This window comes from Berghia stephanieae, chromosome 14, assembly GCF_034508935.2.
Source record: "Berghia stephanieae isolate SIO BIC M18660-M18661 chromosome 14, UCSD_Bste_1.3, whole genome shotgun sequence".
NCBI lineage: Eukaryota > Metazoa > Mollusca > Gastropoda > Nudibranchia > Aeolidiidae > Berghia > Berghia stephanieae.
The window spans coordinates 13,826,520-13,847,244 of NC_088373.1; the positions used below are offsets into that span (position 1 = coordinate 13,826,520).

Sequence of the window (20,725 nt, forward strand, 5' to 3'; positions counted from 1 at the left end):
GCCGTCAACAGTGTTGTCTCTGTCTGAAAAATTGTAATGTCGCCTAACAGGCGTCATGTCTCGTTCTACACGTTACGTGTTGCAGTTCGTCCGTTACCCTTTATAACGCACTTTTTTAGTGGAGATTGCGTTATATAAAAGCTCTATTTTTTAGAAGATGTTTAAGATAGAATAGTGTAATACTTAGAGAATCGACAATTTTGTTACTGTCTTTTTCACACAACAAATATGACTCTTCGCCTCAAAACGGTATTAAGTCGGGATGGTTAAGATGTTGAAAATTGAATTTATAGCCAGAAATATCAGACTTTTGTTGAGTTTGTATGTTTTATTGAGGAGAATGGAGACCATATTTTAGGGTGCTAATGCCAACAATTTATATTTTTGGCCAGTTTTAACATTTAATTCGGCTTTTAAGCATGTGGTTCGTTCCGACATAATACCGTTTTGAGACGATGGGTCACAAAATAAGAAACGGGGATCGGGTCCATCACTCCAAGGTTGCAAGAAAGTAATGGTGATAAATAAAATTGCAATGCCTATATATATCGCTGAGAATTTATTTCAATATAATAATAACTATAATAATATAAACCACTTCAGACGTATGATTAAATTCTACTTTAGGACGAGTGACGTAACAATACCTACTACTTCTACGCCTCCAACTAATCAATTATCATATCAAGTGGAACGAAAACGCTGGAGATCACGTGTTTCACCACGAACAGTAAATAAATGCGGCCATGTGGTCTAGTGGTATGACAATCGCTTTCGGATCGGAAGGTCCTGGGTTCGAGCCTCGCTCGACGCATAGTTGAGACATTGGAAAAGACTCTTTACTCACATTCTCTCACCGTACTCAGGTGTAAAATGAGTACCTGGCCGTTAACAGCGTTGTCTTTGTCCGAAAAATTGTAATATCGCCTAACAGGCGTCATGTCTCGTCCTACATGTTAAATGTTGCTGTTGACCAGGGACCCCTTGTAAAGCGCTTTGAGCACGTTAAGTGGATATTGCGCTATATAAAAGCTCATTTTTTAAAATAATGAATTTTAACATGGGGGAATAACACAGAAAACCACGAATAGCCTACGACGAGAGGGCATTGTTGATTATCGCTAGTTTTCTTTGTATCCGAGGTCGTTTTGAATGTAATCTGGTGTTCGTAATATAATTGATTAACGATCTCCTTACCAGCCATTTTTCAGGGTTTTCCCCAAAACTTCACACGCAACTAACACAAAAACATATTTTTTACCACTCAAACACAATAGCAGTAAAGTTCTTGGGATAGATAATTTCTTTAACAAAACATGCTCTACAACACAGTGTTCATTTTCTTTAAATTTTATCATGTACAAGAGAAATTTGAATAAGAAAAATGTTGGTTGTATCGAAACGAATGTGAAGATTTTCCTATGGTTGGTAAGGAGAGGGTTAAATAGAGGAACAATTTTAAAATTAAAGAATTGTTTACGTAAAGTCAATGGTTTTGACTTTGGAGGAAAGCTCGTTGAATTTCAATGACATACTTGATTTGACTTACGACTTTTCCACTTAAGTAGCTCTGAAGGTCATTGAGTATATGTAACCCGCATCGTCAATCTGGTGTTATATTAATGGCGTCAACAAGACACAGAATCCTGATTTTTAAGGCTTAAATTATGGAATGTTAATGAGATCATTATGCTCTACTGAATGGCATGCAACGAAAGGCAAAAAGCTAAGATTGTTCAATTTTAGTGACCTTGACCTGAAATGACCTGTTTGTGAATTATACAATGCATGCTGTATGAGATTCTGTAATTAAAAACTATTGTATAAGGCATTTAAAGGATAATTCCTATATTAAACGTTTAGTAAGTAAGATAAGATAAGATAAAAATTCAATTTTTACCATATCGTTCACCCTGACACAAGACCGTCTTGAGACCGTGGGTCACATATTTGTTTCCACATGTTGAAAACAATTTCTTGAATTCCTTCAAGGGCGTGCATGTTATGGATTTGTAATGTATCTAGTTCTTTGATACATTTACTCAGGTCTATTTTTAATGTTGGCACAATTTTTAATTGGGTCGTCTCCCCACCCCCCGGTGCCCCTTTCTTTTGAACAATCATATTAGCATTATTTCCCTCCTGGTGGGTTTATGCCTTTTCTCAGTACACGTTATTAATAAATAAATTAAAAAAAAATAATTCCCTTTATTCATCCCAAAAGGGAAATTTGTTTCTAGGGTATATTTCAAAGGAAGACTGGAATAACCAAGGCGTCAGCCGCAGTACAGCGCCGCAAATTGAGCTAGGGCGAGGTGGCTTGCTCAAGGCCACACAGCGGAGCGGCGGGTGATCGAACTCGGTACCTTTCGGGTACGAAGCAAAGACCATACCGCTGAGCCGCGCTGCCCCCTAAGTTATTTGTGCTAATAATCAGTTTCATAATATGTACACTGTACAAAAGCGACTAATAGATAAGGAAAAGCGGGTGGTACAGCGGTGTTTCACAAGTCTTTGTTATTTGGATATCTTCGAATCCCGGTTCAGGCCAAGAAAGTTTCTCATGACTCCGGAGCTCTGTACTTTAAATACTTTGTCCCTTAGGTTATATGTTCAAAAGTTTTTGGTGGACTATATTGGTTTACAAACCACATCTTTCTTCCTCCAACAACTACTTTATTAAAAGTAGATTCTCCATCTTTACTCAGTCTGTGTCCAAAAATGTCATAATTTTCATTCCCATAATATAGTTTGTCTCCTTTAACTTTCAGTTTCCCCCTTTCTTCTATCGTTAACTTTCATTTACTGGGGTTGGTCTTTAGTCCTAGTTTGCCCAAAGGACGGATTTTTTTTTGTTGTTGTTGGCTGAAGAAGGGTTTTGAGCCCAAAACGTTCCGTGTTTGGTATATTGTTCTTTTTTTTTTGAAGCTGTTATATACACTTTTGGTTATTACTCTTTACAGTCCACAGTTTCTAGCAGCCTTGTATCACTTTGAGATCCCACTGCATCAGATAGATAATAGATGATTCTATGGTCCGATAGAAGATGGGTGAAGGAATTCAAGTTGGGTTTTTTTATCTAGATGGGGAAATTTTCATTCGATTTCCACGCCCTCTCGTGGGTGTGCATAATGGTTTCTGGGAAATAGACTTCATTTCGTTTGTGCTAGATCTTATGAAGGGTTTGTCGCATATTTACAGAAAGACGGGTATTACCCTTTTAGATAGATCCCGTATCTGACTCTCACAGTTCCTAGACTTCTTTGTTTCCTTCCGACACAGTCAGGTTCCTCCCATTTCTTATAACCTACACCTTATGCTTCCCACAAAACCGTTCATCCATTACTCTACACACCTACCCAACCACATATCCATTCATCCATTAATCCACACATTCATCTTTTCACACGCCCTTCTATCCATCCTTCCATATTTGTGTTCATCCATTCATCCACCCATCACTCACCCATCCATACACACATCCATCCATATATCTATCCATCCATCTATCCATCCATCTGTCCTTCCATTCCTCTCTTCATCAATCCTTATATCAACTCATCCATACATTTGTCCTTCAACTCATTTATCCATCCATCCATCCATCCATCTATCCATCTATCCATCCATCCATCCATTTATTTATCAAACAATTCATCCACAGATATGGCTGGGTTGTTATGCTGTCCAGTCTATTTATATCAGGCATCGTAGATGGAATCACCTACACATTTGGGGTCTTCCTGGACGACCTCGAGGAGGCATTTCAAGAACTACATCAATCCTTATATCAATTCATCTATCCATTTGTCCTTCCACTCATCCATCCATCCATCCATCCGTCCATCCATCCATTCATTTATTTATCAAACAATTCATCCACAGATATGGCTGGGTTGTCATGCTGTCCAGTCTATTTATATCAGTCATCGTAGATGGAGTCACCTACACGTTTGGGGTCTTCCTGGACGACCTCGAGGAGGCATTTCAAGAACTACATCAATCCTTATATCAATTCATCTATCCATTTGTCCTTCCACTCATCCATCCATCCATCCATCCATCCGTCCATCCATTCATTTATTTATCAAACAATTCATCCACAGATATGGCTGGGTTGTCATGCTGTCCAGTCTATTTATATCAGTCATCGTAGATGGAGTCACTTACACGTTTGGGGTCTTCCTGGACGACCTCGAGCAGGCATTCCAAGAACCAAAGAGCACCATCACTCTGGCGAACTCCCTACAAGTTGGCCTCTATCTCATATCAGGTAATGATGGTTGGCGTTTATGAGTCACACCTAATCAAGAATAGAGAAATAGGTACAAATCAACGTGCACATATTCGCAGGTCTCCTGAGTGAACGCAATTATAGACTTGATTTAACATTGTTGTAATGGACAATTCTTTACATTGCTTTAAGAATATGTCCAGTCCAAAAACGATCCCACAGCAATGTGGAATATCAGATTTGCTAATAATGAGTTCACATCGCTACAAATCGACGTGTACACGCAGATCTGACATCCGAACCCTATCATAGACTTAGTTTAGCAGTTATTATGGTAACTATTTTGCGTCATTTTTTGAGATTTCCATTAAAACAAAGAGCTCATAATGCATTAGGTTATCAGACCTGAAAAAGGTGCACGTCGGTACAAATGCAATCCTGTTTCACAATTCAATTTCAACAATAATGACTTAATCATAAATAGTAAGTATCTATCTATTTATCTGCATTAACGAAATATGTAATTTAGAGACACGGACATTTTGAGAAGTCCCAGGTTTGACCAGGTTTTTTTTTTTTGGAGTACGACAGAATAGAAAAAAGCTCGAAATCGAAGCGACAAGTTAAAACTGGAAGTTAAAAAGAAAAAAAAATGAGATTTATATAGCGCAATATCCACTAAATATGCTCAAAGCACTTTACAAGGGGTCCCTGGTCAACAGCAACATTTAACATGTAGGACGGGACATGACGCCTGTTAGGCGATATTACAATTTTTCGGACAAAGACAACGGCCAGGTACTCATTTTACACCTGAGTACGGTGAGAGAATGTGTGTAAAGAGCCTTTTCCAAGGACTCAACTATGTGCCTAGCGCGAGGCTCGAACCCAGGACCTTCCGATCCGAAAGCGGGGTGTCATACCACTAGGCCACATAGCTTGAACCATGCACACGATTTGATCTTGTTCTGCCCTTCAAAACTAAACACACAGAACAAACTGTTTATCTATCTGTTCCGTAATTAAATTACCATGATTTAAAGTGTCTTGTTGATAAAATACAGTTGAAAAAGTGTCTAAGGATGGTGTTGTGAAAGCTTCTTTATCACGTATACCTGGGACCTTTTATTTTATCATACCTCGACAAAGGGTCATTGCCTTTTCACTACAGTTATTCTAAATAAGGTCAATAGGTCAAAAGCATTCTTGGAGATTACTTCAGTGCCGAGAAAGTTTCAGGCGTTATTATTTTCTTGGGAAATATTAAATGTGACACATTTCTAAAATCGGTTATGTGCCAAGGTCAATCCAAGAAAAATACTGATAAGGTTAAGTTTTGGTCAACACAAATAGATATGAAAGTTTTTATACCGCATTTCAATGGATTTACCACGCATTTCAAAATGCATGTTTTTCTCCATCTGGCCATCCGAACCACATTTCCATTTCATACAGTACCAGTCGCCTGTAAGGCTAAGCGTCCTTTCTGTACAACTTCCGACACTACCCATAGCCAAGTGCTCACCACACATTCACACATGAGTCTAGCGGGGTGATGTTTTTCAAGTCCCTTGCCCAAGGACACAATTACAAGTTTTCACGGCCACGGCCAGTGTCATACATTCAGTCACTGACCACGTTTAACATCGCTTGACTTTCACCATACCTTTGAGCCACCAACCCACACACATGAGAATAAATACCTCTTTTCTTTAAAAAAATGTGTTTTGTTTCTTACAATCTCAGTCTAAAATAAACCTCCAAGTCTAAATTCTCATCGTTTTGGCTTTTTTTTTCTCATCTAGTTTATTTCGACATAATACCATCTAGACACGATAGGTCTTAAAACCAATTATTCGAAAGGTTGCATAAGATTTTAACCTAACCAGTCAACCGCCTACTCTGGAAAAATTCGTATTTAATATTTTGGCTCGAAAACTCGTCCTTCAATAAATTTAAATATCAATCTATTTCAACGACCCCATCTTGGCAAAAACGCGCAAACCTGGGACTTCGCGAGTTTTTGACAAGATGAGGGTCATTTAAATGGATAGATATTTGAAGGACGAGTTTTCAAGCCAAATTATTAAATACGAGTTTTCCATAGTGCAGAGATGACTGGTTAGGTAAAACAGTCTCAAAATCAGAGGCTCTTTGCGCTTTCTCTTTTGACATTGAACGGACTGTAGTAATTGCTCACCACCTTTTGGTAAGGAAAGTGCGATTTGTTTCTTAAATTTCAGTCAAACACTCATCAAATACCTTAATTTTGACGGTTTTGACCAGAAAATACAAATTCATTCTCTAGTTTATTCGGACAGAATGATTTATACGGTTGTCTCCAAATGTGACCTTTAAAAGTAAAATAGAAATTTCATTTGAAAGTCTTAAGTCTCGCAAAATTGGAGGGGTACTTTTTATTTTTTAGATATGAAGGTAAGATTCCATTTCATCCCTCCATAAATTTCAGTATACAAACCTCAGAATTGTCTACATTCTAATTGTTTTGACGTAATATTCAATTTTCTTCATTTGGTTTATTCCGACATAATACTAGATTTACTCGGTGGGTCACAAGAAGCAAGGACTTCAAAATGTTGCATATTTTAAGTAAAAGAGTAGGAATTACTTGCCACTTATGGATAGGACTTAAATCTAATGCAAAATAGTTTCTGCCTGATCTGACAGACATAGCTATCAGATTACTACACCAGAGTAATCTAGCGATTCTTAAAGAAAAAGAGATATAAATATTTAGTCATACTGTGAAACCCTCTAAGAAAGTATTTAGTATTTTATAAATGCTAAATTTTATTTATTTATTTATTTTCCTTCAAAAGGACTGCAGAAATGTATATCGGGTGAAAATGTCTGAACGGGAGTAAATAGTATGCCAAATAAAATTTTAAAATGCCAAGTTTTTGGGATTTGATATAATAAAAGAACTCTGTCCTTGTCCCCTTACCCTTAACTGGCTCCCCCCCCCCCCCACGACCCCCTCCCCTTCCTCTTCGTTCCAATCCTTCGTCAAAGTGTCAGAATATCATGACAAAAAAATAAAATTAATTAGTCTTTGGTTGTCAACTTGTAGCACAACAGGAAGTGATACGCCGACGCTGCCATCTGGCTGTAGGTCAAGGGTTATTAACTCTTGTTTAAGGTCACCATCTGTTCTGTTAGACTTCGAATTCCAGTCATTTACGTTTTTTTAAATGTCAGATTGTTTTATATTTTTAAAATAATTTTCTTATAATATAAATGACCGTTGTTGTGTTGATTTAAATGGGAGTAAAAATAGCACAAAATAACGAAAATTTTATGGAGTAAACTGGAACCACCCACGAATGGAATGCGTTACCACAAGAAAAGTGCAAGAAGACAATAGAGAATAACAATTTTGCGGGCGATGGGGGCTCGACCTCGCCCCCATCGCCGCGAAAATGTGTATTCTTTATTGTCTTCTGGCACTTTTCTACTCACTTCATTTTCTGTTATTTTCAACACAAGTGCTTGCTCTAATCACTAGTTTGATTGATAGAATTTTGGTGAGAACTACTCATAAGAAAGGCTGGTTAAAACAATAACAAAAGACTGAGTGACATCAATTTTGTTCCTTCTATAAAGCAAATGAATAAATTGAGTACTTATATAGCGCAATATCCATTAAACGTGCTCAAAGCTGTTTACAAGGGGTCTCTGGTCAAAGGCAACACTTATTATAATGTAGGACGAATGTTGGGAATTATTATGATTAATTTTATTTTCCGACGGAGACAACGCTGTTAACAGTCAGATTTTATATTTGAGGAAGGTGAGAGAATATGAGTATAGATCCTTCTCCAAGGACTCAACTGTGCGCTGTTCAAAGCGGGACGTGAAACCCAAGAATCCGGTCCGGTAACTGAGTGTTATACTCTGCGCGGAGTAAGGCTCAAACCTAGGACCTTCTGATCCGACAGCGAGTGTCATACCACAAGACCACATGGCCGCACAAGTTAAACTCAAAGTTCATAATTCAAGCTTAGAATTTTATTTGAAGTACCTGGTATGGTGTTCACTTCCATATAGGGAATGAGATTAGCGGAAGAGGAGCGTCCCTTGATTGGACGTCATCCATAGTCTGTGACGTCACCGGCGGAAAAGTTATTAGAGAGAGAGAACGTCATGTTGGTTGTTCCCATGCGTCTCTCGTCCTCGCTTCCGGTGAAAGCGGCTTGAGACACTTCAAAACCAAATTGACGTTCTCTCTGTAGGTGACGTCCAATCAAGGGACGCTACTCTTCCGTTAATCTCATTCCCTATAAATCATTGTTGAGGGGATTGTCATAATATAATGATATTCTTGTATTTATTTTTCTCCCCAGGACCCGTGGTCAGTGCACTGACCAACCGCTATGGCTGCCGTCCTGTGATCATCGTAGGCAGCATCGTCGTAGGCTTTGCATTCATTGTCAGTGCTTTCAGTCCCAACATCTCTGTCTTAATATTCACATATGGAGTCATCGGGGGTGAGGTCCTAGCCTAGCATTAAATGCAATAGATCAGATGTAGTCATTCAGAGCCATGAGGCCCACAGAGCCGGAGTTTATTCTAATCTATATAGCGTGAAAGGGACAGTAGCAATTGCTTGTTACCTTTAGAAGAGGACACTAGTCTGTCGCAAGTACTTTCCGCCAGATCTAAAGACCTAGCTACCCAATCACTAATAATCTCGACATCAACCCGAATCGATCACCGTCTCTTTGCGTGTGAAGTGAGTGCTCTACCAACAGAGCTACTGGACCACCAAATAGGGGCCAAGTTTCTTGCTCAATATAAAACAAAGTTGTTCTGACAGTGAGTCTCGAACATGGGTTCCCCGAGTTAGAAATGCCATGTACTATATGTCTTATCAATTTGGTCATCTTCCGCCTCCTACCACAGCGCTCTCACTCTTTTAAAAAATTGTATTGTGTATTTCGTTTCAAGTAAAAGATCATGCTCTTTAATCATGAGCTTTAACTCTATCCTTACCAGCCTTATTCAGAATTTCCCCAAACTTCACACCCAACTAACACAACAATTGCCTTTTTATCACTCAAACACAATAACAGTAAGTTCTTGCGATACATAATTTCTTTAGTAAAACATGCTCTATCACCACACTGTTCATTTTCTTAAAATTTTATATTGTACAAAAGAAGTTTGAATAAGAAAAATGTTGGTTGTCTCGTAACGAATGTGACGATTTTCCTATGGTTGGTAAGAAGTTAAGGGTTAAAGATTGGCTATAATTTTAATTATAATACATCACTGATTGGTGGAAGGCATCACATGAGATGCTCTGAGCATGCGCACAAGTCAGTTCTGAACATCGTTTTCAAGTCAACTGGCCGTTGTTTATTTCTATTCAAAAGTTTCTATTCTGTTATAAAGGTAAGGAGGTGTTACATATTGATAATAACAGATGATTAAATATCTAATAAGCTCTTCTTTCTAATGGTAACATTGGTTATCCTGTTTTTTCTCTCATTTTTTAGACTGGCAGAACTAATCTCACTGGTGTCATCGACACGCATTGTTTAGATTTATTTAATTCATTGTCACCATTGGTGCTGTTGCACTAGTCCCTTGGTTGGATTTTAACTGTATTATTGTCATGGAGGTTCCTATAGCTCAGTTAGATCATAAGGAGTCAAGACTATCTGATGGGCACCAGTGTGCAGGCTAAGCAGCGTTACTCTTACTTTTTATTTCTACTAGTGGAGAGCCTGCACTGTTTTGCGATGAAATAAAGACTATTACGAACATACACTCATCTATTTTAAACATTATACTACTACTTTGTGAAAATTAACATATATCAAGACGAACCTTTTGAGCTGTCAACGATCAAATCGGTCTGGTAATAAAGTCTTTAGGTGCGCGCAAATGAATCGGGCAACAGAGCGGCAAGATGGCGATTCTCAAGGTAGCAGATTTTCTAAATGATTATTTTAGTCAACCGGTGTTAAAATAACCCTTAATCTAAAAAGACTTGCAATTTACTCGTATAACAATCTGTAAGAAATATTTGTATAATTTTTAGATTTGCCAGTCATTTTCTGCTAGTTCCAAAAAAAAAATAATAATGATAATAACTTGGGTTGCTCGGAGCAATTTTAAAATCCAACCCTTAATTTTTTACAACCTTTGCATTCCCAGGTATCGGATTCGGAATGATGTATTTACCATCCGTCGTAGCTGTCAGCATATATTTTGACAAGAAACGAGCCCTAGCCACAGGTATCGCTGTGTGTGGCTCGGGTATCGGTACATTCGTCATGGCGCCTCTCTCAGAAATACTCATTATGGAATATAACTGGAGATGGACCATGATTCTGCTGGGCGGTATCGTTTTTAATGGAATCATCTGCGGCGCTTTGATACGCCCCCTTGAAATCCGATTTAATGAAAAATCTGCCAAAGTTGTGGAAATTCAACTCGAGAGTGGAAATAATGTTAATGATAACAAATCTATCTCTTCATCTCATCGGAAGATCTACACACCATCAGAACGTGAAATCCCTGAAACAATACCCTTGATTACACTCACAGACGACAATGAAAAAACGCAAGTCATTATTCCGCCACAAAGCCAGAAGAAGAAACAGTCGATATCAAATAGTTCGCTTCAACCTCCTTCTCCAAAGACTAACAAGGGGAATGATTCAGAAGGTGTTGGAAATAAAAATCACAAATTCTTTTCTTCAACTCCAAACTTTTCATCGGCCCAGCAAGCACATCACCAAGGCGGAATTACTGCAAAACGTCAGAAGTCTGAAAGTTTGATGGGAAATGACACTGTGAATTCTTCCGCTCGACATAGAAGCTCAACGGTTAGTGGGCAGTTGAAGTTGTCTCCCCCTACTCCGAGGAGAGAGAGCAGCAGTCGGATGGGGTCAAGGACGATGTCTCACGCTCCCATTGGCCTGGCGTTTATCGGTGTCTCTGACATGCATCTCAATAAGATCAGGGATGATGTGGCTATACCCCTCTCCAGGAGGGACATCAACAGGTTTGTATTTTGTTCTTGTTGTTGTTATTTTTGTTGTTGTTTTGATGATGATAACGACGATGATGATGATGATGATGATGATGATGGTAATGATGATGATGATGATGATGATGATGATGATGATGATGATGATGATGATGACGACGGAAGTCTGCCTTTTGTACCACAAGAACTATCAAAATTTAGCATGATCAAACTTACAAAATCTGCATTTTCCCCCTTCGGCTATGTGGTCTAGTGGTATGACACTCGCTTTCAGGTCCTGGTTTCGAGCCTCGCTCGGCGCATAGTTGAGTCCTTTGAGAAGGCTCTTTACTCACATTTTCTCACCGTACTCAGGTGTAAAATGAGCACTACCTGGCCGTTAACAGCGTTGTCTCTGTCCGAAAAAAAATTGTAATATCATCAAACAGACTTTGCAGTCTCTTCATCGTACCTGAAGGGTACCAAGTTCGAATTCCGTTGCTTGAGAAAGTCACTTCGCTCTAGCTCAGTTTGCGGCCCTGCACTGCGACTAACGCCTGGAGTTATTTCAGTCTTTCCTTGGAATTGACATTAAAGACAAATTTCCCCTAATAGATGAATGCAGGGAATATATTTATTTATTTTATTTCTTTACAACAGGTCAATGGCCCAGTTTGAATTCGGAGACGCTGCAGTGATTGATGAAAGCACGAAAAGTCTAGACTCTTATCTCTCTTCCGGTTACAACATCGCATTCGAAGATGACGTCACGGCCACTGAAGGCAGAGGATTGTGGGGCTGTTTGCCTGAATCGGCCAGAGACACGTTTGATGAGATGATGAATTTGAGTATTTTTGAAGAAAAAAGGTGAAGGTCAATCTCTCTCTCTCTCTCTCTCTCTCTCTCTCTCTCTCTCTCTCTCTCTCTCTCTCTCTCTCTCTCTCTCTCTCTCTCTCTCTACTGCCATCACCACCATCGCATTGAAGTGCTCCTTTCTCACAAAATTGTGTTCGTTATTACTCATCAAGGTTCAGTGATGACTCTCAAACTGCCCACTACTGTAAAACAAGAAACACACAAAATCCCCCAAAAGTCTCTCTCTCTCTCTCTCTCTCTCTCTCTCTCTCTCTCTCTCTCTCTCTCTCTCTCTCTAGATAGAGAGATAGATCTGTTTGTCTATCTATATATCTATCTATAATTCTACATATGAAGAGTGGTTTTCCAAAACGCTCTAACTCCGTTTTTTAAATTCCAATTTTGAGATATTGTGGAATATATCCCCAAAAGTTTCTCATTCAGTCTATTATTTAATCATAATTAAACTTCAAATTCACAAAATCTATGGAAATTCTTGTGTCATTTGATGCTTGAAATAAAGTTCACATTTCATTTTACCTCATGGATGGAAAATCTCAAAAAGTAGAAAAATCGACTTAATGAGTATTGGAAAACCAGCCTTAAATTTTTATATATATATATATATATCATATATATATATATATATATATATATATATATACAAACACACACACACAAACACAACCACACACACAGACACACACACACATAATGTAATGAAAAAATAAATAGTATTTATCCATAAGTATATTGTTTTTAAAAATACTTAGGAATAATAATTGCGAAATGATTTATCAAAATAAAATATATCCTCGTTGCTTTTTCAGGTATTGGTTTGTGATTGCAGGAAACTTTGTGTGCATGATTGGGTTTTATGTGCCCTTTGTTTACATCCCTGGGAAAGCCATAGAAATGGGCGTGACTGATGAAAAAGCAGCTTTTCTTATATCCGTTATTGGTAAGCTGCTAGGGTATTTGCGAATGATTGTGGTGGTAGTTGCACACATTTGGTGCTTATTTATAGTTGTGGTGATGCTTATGGTGATAATGGCTTATGATAATAATAGCTGCTGCTGAGGTAGAGGTGGCTGGTGTTGGTGTTGGGAGAACAGCTGGAAGCATGAAAAAGTGGGGACTAGCTGAGACTAGTTTGTGTAAATGTAGATGCCCAGATCAGACGATGGAGCACACCCTTAGAGAATGCCAGGATGGGCCCAGCTGCACTGACCATGACCTCAGAGTCTGCTCCACAGATGCTGTGGAGTGAGTTCGGTGTTGGAGCGACAAACTATGGTGATGTGGTAGAGGTGGTGGTGAATTGCTATCACCTTGGCAGATTTTATAATGTTAGAGTAATGTAATGGTAATAGTTGATGGTTGAGGTGATGGTTAATTGCTATCACGGTGGTAGATGATTATAGAGTTGGTGGCTTATGGTAATAGTTGAGATCGTAGTTAATTGCTATCACGGTGACAGATGTGTGTAGAGGTGGTGGCTTCTTGTTTTAGTGGTAGCTGCTGGACACGATCGTGATTGCCGATGTTTATACGATGGATGTAGAAGTTGTTGATGGTTGTGATGGTCGTTGATGTTTGTGGTGGATATTTACTGTGATGGTTGAAGTAGTTGTTGATGGTTGTGATGGTCGTTGATGTTTGTGGTGGATATTTACTGTGATGGTTGAAGTAGTTGTTGATGGTTGTGATGGTCGTTGATGTTTGTGGTGGATATTTACTGTGATGGTTGAAGTAGTTGTTGATGGTTGTGATGGTCGTTGATGTTTGTGGTGGATATTTACTGTGATGGTTGAAGTAGTTGTTGATGGTTGTGATGGTCGTTGATGTTTGTGGTGGATATTTACTGTGATGGTTGAAGTAGTTGTTGATGGTTGTGATGGTCGTTGATGTTTGTGGTGGATATTTACTGTGATGGTTGAAGTAGTTGTTGATGGTTGTGACAGTGGCTGATGGTTGTGGTGGTTTGTGATAATTCTGACGATGGTGGATGTTTATTGTGATGGTAGTATTCGTTCTTGATTGTTGTAATAGTCACTGATGGGTATGGTGGTTTTTTTTAATGACTTTGAGAAAAAGGGGATGTTTACTATGATGGTTGATGGTTGAAGTAGTTGTTGATGATTATGGTAATTTACTTGTGATTCTGGTGGTTCATGATTTTTTTGATGATGGTGAATTATTAGTATGGTGGCTATAGTAGTTTTTGATGGTTGTAATCGTGGCAGGTGGTGATGATTGTTCACAATTTTGATTATGGTGGTGGTTTTTTGATGGTCGTTATAGTTGCTCTTGGTTCTGATGACGTTTAATGCTCATGAGAATGACTCTTGACAGTGGTAACTGTTTTCATGAGCACTACTTCAACACAATTTGTGAGATGGTTACAATGTGGCAATGTTGGTAGTTGACGGTTATAGTGTTCTTTACGAATGTGCTACAGATCGTGTTAGAGAAAGTTGTTGTGATTCTATTGTAGTAGTAGTAGTAGTAGTAGTAGTAGTAGTAGTAGTAGTAGTAGTAGTAGTAGTAGTAGTAGTAATAGTAGTTGTTGTAGTAGTAGTAGTAGCAGTAGTAGTAGTAGTAGTAGTAGTAGTAGTAGTAGTAGTAGTAGTAGTAGTAGTAGTAGTAGTAGTAGTAGTAGTAGTAGTAGTAGTAGTAGTAGTAGTAGTAGTAGTAGTAATAAGGTCGCAGGTTCAAACCCCACCACCGCCGCGAAAAAAATTTTATTCTCTATTGTCTTCTGGCACTTTTCTATTCACTTCATATCTTAGTGGTAGTAGTAGTAGTAGTAGTAGTAGTAGTAGTAGTAGTAGTAGTAGCAGTCTTAATGACGCTTGCTGAGAATTGTGTGATTAAGCCATAGTGTTTTTTAAACTTCGATGAGTATGGCTACTTTCTCTCTCCATCCATGTTGTAAATTGTTTCCATTGGTCAAGTCCTGGGCCAAAGTTTTGAGGCAATCAAGATCTTGTTGTGACTTTAGTTCGGAGGGCACTGCATTTTTTCTTATTTCCTAGGGATTAATTTGGCCTCATCTGAATCCAGAAATTTCTGATATGTAGAGAGATGATCCTGGTTCAGTGTAGCTACTATTGATGTTGGTGGTCTCCCTACATATTATTTCTTATGGTTCTGTAGATTGCGACAATAGTTTATGTTTTGACGTTGGTTTGTCCTTAGCAAACAGTTTTCCCGGGACTGTTTAAGTGATGTTATAGTGGTGTTTAATATGGTTGCAAAATGTTGGCAGTGATCATGAAGCCATGTCAGAAAAGTAAGACGATGCCAATGATGATGATGATGATGATGATGATGATGATGATGATGATGATGACGATGATGATGATGATGATGACGATGATATATGTATTTATATCTTTCCCTAGGCATCACCAATTTGATAGGGCGTGTTGTGACTGGAGTGTTGGTCAACTATCTTCCTATTGAACCCATCCTCGTCACCACCGTGGCCCTATTTTTGGGGGGTGTGGTCACGATGGCATGCCCTTTCTGTGAGAGTTATGTCTCTTTGATTGTCGTGGCTGCTGTATTTGGACTTTGCGTCGGTAAGAAAATACATATTCAATCTCTATCTGGGCTGTAAAGGATACTTTTCATCAAAATAAATTAATTTTTATATTTGTAATCCACCATCTGAATTAGGCACAATGTTAGAGTAAAGCAGATACCAAAATCGTGAAGTTGATGTGAAAATAATCAGAACTATGAACCCTGTAGATGATTCCTCGGAAAAGGCTTTTTACTCAGATTCTGTCACACGTGCTCAAGTGTAAGATGAATACCTGACCGTTAACAGCGTTGTCTCTGTCCCCCAAAAATGTAATATCGCCTTATAGGCGTCATGTCACGTCCTACGTGTTATGTGTTGCTGTTGGCCAGTGAACCCTTGAAAAAGGTCTCAGAGCACGTCTAGTGGATTTTGTCCCCAGAACTGCTTAAGTTTTGTTTTGAGACCTTACAACTTTATGAAAGAGTTTTGCGAATATTTCCAGCCACTGATATCCGGACACACATTGATGCAAAATAGGACACTGTACATCTGAGGCCATGGTAGTTATCGGACTAATAAATGTGAAACATTTATGAATGTTCTTACTTACTTTCTTCTGGTCTTTCATTCCTCCAGGAGCATAGGGCATCAACGGCACTCCTCCATTGGGCTGCAATCTCCATTTCCTTTCCAAGTTCTCCCTTAACCCTCTCCTTACCAGTCATTTCCAGAATTTTTCCCAAAACTTCACACGCACCCAACACAAAAACAGACATTTCTTACTCAAAGAGAAAAGCAACAAGCACATTCTATACATAATATTGTTTGGCAATACGAGCTCTATTACAGAATGTCAAGTTTTTATAGCTATAGCAAAAAGAAATGAAATCTGGATGAGAAAAGTGACGGTTGCATCGTAACAAATGTGACGATTTTCTAATAGCTGGTAATGAGAGGGTTAACCCTTCAATTCATCTTCTGCCCTTCCCCCTGATGATTCTACAGGAGTGCCTGGTGTGTGGTGCTTGGTACAGGCTTTTTCAGGGTGAATCTAATCCAACCCCACTTTTCTGATCTGCTGCTCAACTGGTACACGCCCTGCCTATTGGATTCAGTAGTGCGGCTATGTGGTCTAGTGGTATGACACTCGCTTTCGGATCGGAAGGTCCTGGGTTCGAGCCTCGTGCTCGGCGCATAGTCGAGTCCTTGGAAAAGGCTCTTTACTCACATTCTCTCACCGTACTCAGGTGTAAAATGAGTACCTGGCCTTTAACAGCGTTGTCTTTGTCCGAAAAATTGTAATATCGCCTAACAGGCGTCATGTCCCGTCCTACATGTTAAATGTTGCTGTTGAGCAAGGACCCCTTGTAAAGCGCTTTGAGCACATTTAGTGGATATTTGCGCTACATAAAGCTCAATTTAAAAAAAAAAATTAGTCTGATGTCACGCCGCCCGGCAACGGCGGTCATCTTGGTTATAAACAAAGAAAATCATTGCTTTTTATTCTTCAAGCTGGCTAGAACTTTTCATATGTCTTGTGATTAGAATGTGTAAAAGTCAAAACATGATCAAATTTATGTGGGGGGGGGGGGGGGGTTTTGTCACTCTGGATAAGCTTTTATGCTCGCCGGAGAAATATTTCATAAGGGCGTCCGCCATTGTTCCGATAGTTTAGAGCCAGTTACTAAGTTACCATGCGTCATTACGAGGTAAGTGACGTTATGACTGTTGAAGCGTATTGGCACGGCTCTTGATTTATGAAGTTATTGTGCAAATATAGTATGTACGACCACATATATTGAATATTGTCTACTCATAATCTTTTTTTCTCGCCCCCCCCCCCCTACTCCAATTGTTTTTGAACCAGCTGCTTATATATCAGTGTGCTCCATCCTGCTATGTGAGTTGTTGGGGGTTCGAAACCTCACCAATGCCTTCGGTTATGTCATTCTGTTTAGAGGTATTGCATGTATCATGGGTCCTCCAATTGCAGGTAAGCGTTAGCTGTGACGAAGTCAGTCATTAGAACTATCATCATTATCGTAGTCGTCGTCATCGTCATCATCATCATTAACATCATGATCAGCACCACCTCCACCACCAACACTATCACCATCACCACCACCACCAACACTATCACCATCACCACCACCATCAGCATCACCACCACGACCACCACTACCACCACCGCATCATCATCATCATCATCATCATCATCATCATCATCATCATCATCATCATCATCATCATCATCATCATCATCATCATCATCATCATCATCATCATCATCATCATCATCACCACTACAATTACCACAACCATAACCACCACCAACACCAGCACCCCACCACCACTAATTACCGCCTAAATAACCACCACCATTGTCACCACAATCACCACCACCGTTACCACCACCACCACCACCATCCACAATCACCTCCACCATCATCGTCACACGACCCAAAACCATAACCACCTACCCAACCACCACCACCATAACCACCACGACCATAACCACCACCACCACCAGCATCATCGTCACCACCACAACCACAACCACAACCAATCCAACCCCCCCCCCCCCCAACCATCACCACCAACTCCACCATAACCACCTCCATTACCACCACCACCACCATCACCACCAACACCACCATTGCCACCACCACCACCATAACCACCTCCATTACCACCACCACCACCACCACCACCACCACCACCACCACCACCACCACCATCACCACCAACACCACCATTGCCACCACCACCACCATAACCACCTCCATTACCACCACCACCACCACCACCACCACCACCACCACCACCACCACCACCACCATCACCACCACCATCACCACCACCACCACCACCACCACCACCACCACCACCATCACCACCACCATCATCACCACCACCACCACCACCACCACCACCATCACCACCACCAACACCACATCCACCAACACCACCATCACCACCACCACCACCACCACCAACACCACATCCACCAACCCCCACCATCACCACCACAACCACCAACCACCACCACCACCACCACACACCACCACCACCACCACACCATCACCACCACCACCACCACCACCATCACCACCACCACCACCATCACCACCACCACCACCACCCACCACACCACCATCACCACCACCACCACCATCACCACCACCACCACCACCAACACCAACACCACCATCACCACCACCACCACCACCACCACACACCACCACCACCACCACCACCACCACCACCACCACCACCAACACCACATCCACCACCACCACCACCATCACCACCACCACCACCACCACCACACATCCACCACCACCACCACCACCACCACCACCACCACCATCACCACCACCACCACCCACCGCCACCACCACCACCACCACCACCACCACCACCATCACCACCACCACCACACCACCATCACCACCACCACCACCACACACCACCACCACCACCACCACCACCACACACCACACCACCACCACCACCACCACCACCACCACCCCACCACCACCACCACCACCACCACCACCACCACCACCACCACCACCATCACCACCAACACCACCACCACCACCACCACCACCATCGCCATTAACCCCTTTATATTTCCCATCCTATATCCATCCACCCAGGAGCACTGATTGATTCCACCGGCGATTTCAACCCAGCGTTCTTCGCAGGCGGCGGTATGATAGCTTTGGGGTCCGTCTTCCATCTCCTCCTGGTCACTCCCTGCATCAAGAGACTCAGACCTTATTAGGACTTGAACCCCAGACTTCCCACAAATACAATATCCTGTCTTGTGAACCATTCAAGGCGTGGATCAATTCTCACTCTAACTCGACATTATTATGTCCTACTATTTTCACCAGGGCAGTAACAGCAATAGTGATGCGACTCCAACTTCAATGCGGCTATGTGGTCTAGTGGTATGATACTCGCTTTCGGATCGGAAGGTCCTGGGTTCGAGCCTCGCGCTCGGCGCATAGAAAAGGCTCTTTACTCACATTCTCTCACCGTACTCAGGTGTAAAATGTGTACCTGACCGTTAACAGTGTTTTCTCTGTCCGGAAAAATTGTAATATCACCTGACAGGCGTCATGTCTCGTCCTAAATGTCAATTGTTGTTGTTGGTCAGGGACCCCTTGTAAAGCGATTTGAGCACATTTAGTGGATATTGCGCTATATAAAATCTCAATTTTTTTTTCAATGAAGCCTTAGTCGCATTGCTCTTACTGATTCCGTGGTGAAGATGCTTAGTTGTGCAGTCATAACTAGAGAAAAATCGAAAGAATTCATGATTGAGAGAAATTCTTATAGTGCGTTATAAGAATTAATTAATAGATTTTGTAATTATGAGGAAAGTTTACAAGTATATAGCACAGACAGAGGCATTTGCTTTTCATTGTTTTAAACGTTGTGTACAAAAAAAGGACAATTAAGGCACCTACCAGGCGACATTAACGATTTGCCCGGGAAATGTAATTCTATAAAGCCTTGCAGAGGAGTGCATTAAGCATTATAAAGCGCATTATGTATGTGTAACCCATGGAAACGTGTTGTTTAAATGTCTAAATGTGTGATTCTTCTTCTTCTTCTATTTCGTCTTCTTCTTCTTCTTCTTCTTCTTCTTCTTCTTCTTCTTCTTCTTCTTCTTCTTCTTCTTCTTCTTCTTCTTCTTCTTCTTCTTCTTCTTCTTCTTTCTTCTTCTTCTTCTTCTTCTTCTTCTTCTTCTTCTTCTTCTTCTTCTTCTTCTTCTTCTTCTTCTTCTTCTTCTTCTTCTTCTTCTTCTTCTTCTTCTTCTTCTTCTTCTTCTTCTTTTATTCTTATTATTATTATTATTATTATTATTATTATTATATTATTATTATTATTATTATTATTATTATTATTATTATTATTATTATTATTATTATTATTATTATTATTATTATTATTATTATTATTATTATTATTATTATTATTATTTTATATATTAATAATAATAATAATAATATTATTATCATCATCATCATCATCATCATCATCATCATCATCATCATCATCATCATCATCATCATCATCATCATCATTA

The 20,725-nt window shown here is 40.0% G+C and overlaps 1 protein-coding gene across 1 annotated transcript in view; it reads left to right on the top strand.

Annotated features, from left to right (window-relative positions):
- LOC144959674 (monocarboxylate transporter 14-like) overlaps positions 1 to 20,350 on the top strand; it is a 36,075-nt gene extending 15,725 nt beyond the window's left edge. The window contains exons 4-11 of the mRNA XM_078892351.1: positions 4,107 to 4,273; positions 8,599 to 8,742; positions 10,418 to 11,270; positions 11,895 to 12,101; positions 12,920 to 13,050; positions 15,497 to 15,676; positions 17,489 to 17,614; positions 19,284 to 20,350. Of these exons, the coding sequence (XP_078748477.1) occupies positions 4,107 to 4,273; positions 8,599 to 8,742; positions 10,418 to 11,270; positions 11,895 to 12,101; positions 12,920 to 13,050; positions 15,497 to 15,676; positions 17,489 to 17,614; positions 19,284 to 19,411 (1,936 nt within the window). The 3' untranslated portion in view covers positions 19,412 to 20,350. The remainder of the gene's footprint in view (positions 1 to 4,106; positions 4,274 to 8,598; positions 8,743 to 10,417; positions 11,271 to 11,894; positions 12,102 to 12,919; positions 13,051 to 15,496; positions 15,677 to 17,488; positions 17,615 to 19,283) is intronic.
- The last annotated feature ends 375 nt before the right edge of the window (positions 20,351 to 20,725 follow it).